The sequence below is a fragment of the Paroedura picta genome, chromosome 8, assembly GCF_049243985.1.
Source record: "Paroedura picta isolate Pp20150507F chromosome 8, Ppicta_v3.0, whole genome shotgun sequence".
Classification (NCBI taxonomy): domain Eukaryota; kingdom Metazoa; phylum Chordata; class Lepidosauria; order Squamata; family Gekkonidae; genus Paroedura; species Paroedura picta.
In genome coordinates, this window is record NC_135376.1 from 59,043,776 (window position 1) to 59,049,980 (window position 6,205).

The window sequence follows — 6,205 nt, forward strand, 5'->3', positions numbered from 1 at the left end:
AAATAGATTTTAAAAAAGGACTGCAGGCTTGGAGATTTCCCTAGCAATGGAAAGAATATGTATAATTTTCTTTCCATGGCTGATGATAGAGATTCGAAGAATTTTCTCCAACTTATGTTTTAAAAAAGCTGCAGTAAAGGGGATTCAATTTAATGTCTTCTCCTGCATTAATGTCTGCAGGCATTGAAATTGTCTCTTTCCTAGAACAAAGTTCAAGTCCCGTGGTACCTTTAAGACCACAAAAGTTTTATTCAATATATAAGCTTTTGTGTGCAATCACACTTCTTCAGGTACATTGAAATGGAAGATACCAGACCCTATAGGAAACTTCCATTTCAATGTATCTGAAGAAGTGTGTTATGTACGCAAGAGTCTATACCCTGAATTGGTCTTAAAAGTGCCACTGGACTCAAACTTCATTCTGCTGCTTCAGACCAACAGGGTCTGAATCTGTCCTTTTCTCAGGCAGCCTTTGCCCTGCCCATTGTCTTGGTGACTATTACCCAGATTGAGATATCTGTTTCCATAGTGACTTCCAATAGCTCTGCTTGGCTTTATAGGCTGTTGGACTTGAAAGCAGCAATCCCTATGAATTGTCCTTCCTTGGCAATGGTGTTCCGATGAAGGAAAGGCATTCAAAGCCACAACACCCAAGAGGTGTCGAAATATTTGTACTGGTGACTTATTTACTGATGTCTCTGGCTGACAGAATGTATTTATTCCAGAAAAACAAACATTGTAAAACTGACATAAGCAATATAAATTGATGCTCCAAAGGTATTTCCATTTAACAGGAAATGGGGAAGCCAAGGGAAGCCCTTTTCACTGGAGATATAGGGTTGTTGTTCTTATTATTTACACCATCAAAAATGAGCTATAGAGAAACAAAGTGAGATAGAAAAGAACAGGAGCAAACACATTTTACACATTGCTCCCAGGAGTGTAGCCTCAGTGGAGTGTAGCCTCAGTGTGCATCAGTGGGTATGTGTGCATGCACATGCATGCATGCATGCACATAGGATTGTAATACCCCAAAATCCTGGGTTCATATAGCCATTCTGGAAAATCGCAGTAACTATCCCAGAGAACTATTTTTATGCATGTTTGATTTGGCAATTCTGGAATGCAGACCCCTAGGTAATTGTAGTTGGAACTGAGGATTCAGAAACTACTTTGCATAAGACTGAATATATGGTATTCTAGCTGCTGAAAAGTGGTAGAGAACTGTGCATCCTGATTGCCTGGTCTGCTCATGCATAGCTGAATTGGGGCATTTATTTTCTTAAATAAATGCCGCAAGGGATCTGAACATCATCGGGACCTCCTTCTCCACCCGCTATTAGTGGGGAGGGGAGTCGGGTTTTATTGATTTTCCGCCATGTTGGTAATGTTTTATGTCTTTTAATGGGGTTTTAGTGGGGTTTTAATGGGGGTTTTGAGACACTGTAACCCGCCACGAGCCGTAAGGGAGTGGCGGGAAAGAAATCGGGAAAAAAAAATAACAATGTGTTTTATTTACAGGTCACATAGGACAGATAGGTTCTGGTAAGCGCATTTTCTTAGCTTATTATTTAAATCGTTAAAATGACATCTCAGCTAGTGACTGTTACTTATCTTTTAAACAGATCACATTATGATATATGTACTTTTTAATGTGGTTCACACATTGATAGAATACATAAATGATTGCTATAGACATGAGAGATTTTAAAGAAGTTAGACTAGGATAGAAACTACAGCCTACATCAGCAATGAAAAAATATCCATGTGCACTACATAGAAATTCTTCACAGAGTTTAAATATGCAAGCGAGGATTGAAACACCAGGCTATTTAGAAGAATGGAGTTTAATACCAGGAAGTTCCTGACCTAAATATGCTAACTACACATCTCCTCTGATGCCCCCTGCATCTTGCACGCTACGCATCTTGCATATTCCAATAAAAATGATCATAAGTGCTGTTCTTTTCCATGGACAAGTATGGGGATTTTGTATTTTCCAATTAATATAGTTAATAACGAGGACTCAGTGCCTCTATCAAATACAGCTCTCCAGCTGTGCTTTTGGTTATGGCCCTCGTGTATCAGAGCACACTGCCCATTACCCGGAATGGGAAGCCCGGATTTCATTGGTGGCTTCCAGTGTCCCTATTTGAATTGATAGGATAGCTGTGATCAAGTCAAGGAGTAAATGTCTCCATTAAATCCTGTACATTTTTCTGTCCATGTACAATAGTGTACATAGGAAAACGTGTGTGATGCTTTTCAATTTAAAGCACCCATGAATCCATCAATTATATTGTTCCACAGATTACTTATTTAGCACATTTATTCTTCTTCAGGTATATGCAAAGAAAATACTAGTGCCTGACATTTTTTACTTTATCGCTATTGTTTATTAAAACAATTTCATTGTGTTTAATGAATCATACAATCCTGAGGACTGCTGAAACATAGGTAGCCAGCCACTAATGCAACCATGGTATTAATCTGGTCCCATTAAGCAGGAAACCTTTGTTCCTACAGGTTCTTATCACCCGTGACTGTCGGTAGGAAGACATAGACTTCAAAAGTGTTACTGTTAGAAAATAAGTGCTTTATTGAAAGGAACTGCTGCATAATACACTACAAAAGAAAACTGCATACTGAATCTGATGCATGATACAGTATACATATGAAAACACATGGATAAATTCCTAGGCTTTATAAAGATACTTGAAACAAAAGACACTTCAAACAAAAGGTTGCAAAAATATAGGCTTGCAATTAATCTAGGGAATAAGGAATCACTAGTATAACTGTCAGTATTAGATTCTTTTGAACCTGGAAGGGTTCACCTCCTCATAGATAAACTGAACTCACTTCTTTTGGATTATGTTTCTATTATGGCCTTAGGGAAGACTGTTGCTTACAGTGGTTAGTAGGTGCCATATGGCGAAAGAATGGAGAGGGAAAGAGGTGCACACCTCCTGCTTCACCCCCTATCTGAAGAAAGGCATGAAGAGGAGGTGAACCGCCCTCCCCCCTCCCAGTTGCCCCTGCGCTGCTCTCTCTCCTGCCCGAGGCACTCTGGGACTTGAAGTCCCAAAGCCACACAGTGCCTTCTTGAGCGTTGGGCTTCCCTGCTGCGGCAAATGCTGCTGGGCTAAGTCCTGTTCGCCCCTTAGGGAAGATTTCAGTGTGGTTAGTAGCCACCCTGTGGGGAAAAAATAGGGCAGTCTTCAAGAAGGAAGTGGCATGTCTGTACACCCATGACCTTTGAATATTCATATTTTAATCAATACTAGTTACCATATTATTTCTATAGTATTAAGGTTCCAAGCTATCAGAGGTTTTATTATGAGAAAACAATGAAATATGTTTTGAAAAAGATCTTATCCCCCCATCCCCTACAGAAACTCATTTGCGATTGGTTAATGGATCTAACAGGTGTGAAGGCCGCCTTGAGATATATCTTGGTGGCAGCTGGGGCACAGTTTGTGATGATTCCTGGGACCTGAGTGATGCCCGGGTTGTATGCAAGGAGCTTGGATGTGGACCAGCAGTTTCCGCACCTGGATCAGCCCACTTTGGTCAAGGCTCAGGCAATATTAGCCTGGATGAAGTTCAGTGCCGTGGATCAGAGGACTCTATCCTTCAGTGCCATCATGCACCTTGGGGCACACATGACTGTGTGCATCGCGAAGATGCCGGGGTCATCTGCTCAGGTATTCCCAACACTACAGCGAACTGAATGTCATTGTCCTTCTTTATATGATGCTACATATACATACATACATACATACATTGTCCTTCTTTATATGAGAGAGAGGTGCAAACAGAATTTTTTAATCAAATATAATATGTTTTCTTAAACATGACTTTGATCTAGTTAGTGGGATTGAGGTTCACACAATTCATAACAAGGTTCACTTTGGGTGATATGTGCTTCATCTTAGCCAACAGAATCAATAGGAACGGTTTCAATTCAGAATTAGTTTTAAATTAACAAAGATCAAAACAAACAAAAGTAGACTGTGAAAAAATGAGGAATCATGTTTTGTAAAACAAAAACAAAAACCCTCTTTTCTATGTCCCAAAGAAACATTGAGGCTGGTTAATGGATCCAACAAATGCCAAGGTCGCCTTGAGGTATATCATAATGGCACGTGGGGAACTGTCTGTGATGATGGCTGGGGCATGAAGCAAGCACAGGTTGTTTGCCAACAGCTTGGATGTGGACCAGCACTATCAGCACCAGGAAATGCCCGCTTTGGTCAAGGCTCTGGCAATATTACGCTGGATGATGTTCAGTGCAATGGAACTGAAAAAACTCTGCATCAGTGCAATCATGCACCTTGGGGCGTGCACAACTGTGCTCATGTGGAAGATGCTGGTGTGGTGTGTGCAGGTATTCCTACACTACGGCAATGTTGCTTGTTAATTGAATGACATGAGCTTTCTACTAGTCATTGCAAAACAGAATGTCGAACAAACCAGGCAAATTTTCTTTGGATCTTAGAGTCCACCTCAAAATTTAGGACTCCAGTTCCTTGTTCAGCCTTTAGAGCTATGAATGGACTTCATTTACAATACTGCCTGCCACAAGCCTTGTTTTTGTTTTTAATATACACGTGATTTTTAAATACTCTGCTACCAAGTTACTGGTGGCAGTGTCTGTATGTAGTTGCAGAAATTTATAATCTGTGTCATAACAAACTGTTAAAAGTCTTTGTTCAGTTTATCAGCAAAGAGAGCTTCCATAACTACATACTGAAACTTTAATTTTAATTACCAGTTCCTGAGTTCAATTATTTTAAAAATTCATCTCTCTAGTAAATAAAGTTTAATATTCCCTCCCTTTATCTTAAATCCTGCACACACTTCTGATCACATTCTGAACTAAAATCAGGACTTTATTTCTTCCAAGGAGTATCGGATGTATAAGTCAAATGCATCACAAATTTATAAGTCTTTCTACAATGTGCAGAAATTAATTTTTGTTCATAAATATATATATATATCATTCAGCATGTTTGCAGGGTAGTTAGTAGACTACCAAAATTGATACTGAAGTAGACATAGGGTGCCATCATGCAGAATTCTTCATCTCACATTCAGTTTTACATTAACAAGGATCAAGATGAGCAAATACTTGATTTTTTTTTTGCACTGAAGTGTCTACTACAAGAAAAACCATGATGTGTTTTTGAAAAAGATCTTCTCCCCCCATCCCCTACAGAAACTCATTTGCGATTGGTTAATGGATCTAACAGATGTGAAGGCCGTCTTGAGATATATCTTGGTGGCAGCTGGGGAACAGTTTGTGATGATTCCTGGGACCTGAGTGATGCCCGGGTTGTATGCAAGGAGCTTGGATGTGGACCAGCAATTTCCGCACCTGGATCAGCCCACTTTGGTCAAGGCTCAGGCAATATTAGCCTGGATGAAGTTCAGTGCCGTGGATCAGAGGACTCTGTCCTTCAGTGCCATCATGCACCTTGGGGCACACATGACTGTGTGCATCGCGAAGATGCCGGGGTCATCTGCTCAGGTATTCCCAACACTACAGCGAACTGAATGTCATTGTCCTTCTTTATATGAGAGAGAGGTACAAAGAGAATTTTTTAATCAAACATAATATTACTTTGATCGAGTTAGTGGGATTGAGGTTCACTTTGGGTGATATGTGCTCCACCCTAGCCAACAGAATCAATAGGAACAGTTTCACTTCAGAATTAGTTTCAAATTAACAAAGATCAAAAAAACAAAAGTAGACCACTGTGAAAAAATGAGGAATCGTGTTTTATATATAAAAAAAACCTCCTCTTTTCTATTTCCCAAAGAAACATTGAGGCTGGTTAATGGATCCAACAAATGCCAAGGTCGCCTTGAGGTATATCATAATGGCACGTGGGGAACTGTCTGTGATGATGGCTGGGGCATGAAGCAAGCACAGGTTGTTTGCCAACAGCTTGGATGTGGACCAGCACTATCAGCACCAGGAAATGCCCGCTTTGGTCAAGGCTCTGGCAATATTACGCTGGATGATGTTCAGTGCAATGGAACTGAAAAAACTCTGCATCAGTGCAATCATGCACCTTGGGGCGTGCACAACTGTGCTCATGTGGAAGATGCTGGTGTGGTGTGTGCAGGTATTCCTACACTACGGCAATGTTGCTTGTTAATTGAATGACATGAGCTTTCTACTAGTCATTGCAAAACA

At 40.3% G+C, this 6,205-nt stretch overlaps 2 protein-coding genes across 2 annotated transcripts in view; both read left to right on the plus strand.

The window, feature by feature from the left end:
- The window catches only part of DMBT1 (deleted in malignant brain tumors 1), a 219,150-nt gene extending 214,719 nt beyond the window's left edge, over nucleotides 1-4,431 (plus strand). The window contains exons 9-10 of the mRNA XM_077350946.1: nucleotides 3,396-3,707; nucleotides 4,082-4,431. Of these exons, the coding sequence (XP_077207061.1) occupies nucleotides 3,396-3,707; nucleotides 4,082-4,431 (662 nt within the window). The remainder of the gene's footprint in view (nucleotides 1-3,395; nucleotides 3,708-4,081) is intronic.
- A 32-nt stretch (nucleotides 4,432-4,463) lies between these two features.
- LOC143844014 (scavenger receptor cysteine-rich domain-containing group B protein-like) lies at nucleotides 4,464-6,175 on the plus strand. The gene is made up of 3 exons (XM_077350947.1): nucleotides 4,464-4,479; nucleotides 5,222-5,533; nucleotides 5,757-6,175. Exons 1-3 carry the CDS (start codon nucleotides 4,464-4,466, stop codon nucleotides 6,173-6,175), a joined length of 747 nt encoding a protein of 248 aa, XP_077207062.1.
- The last annotated feature ends 30 nt before the right edge of the window (nucleotides 6,176-6,205 follow it).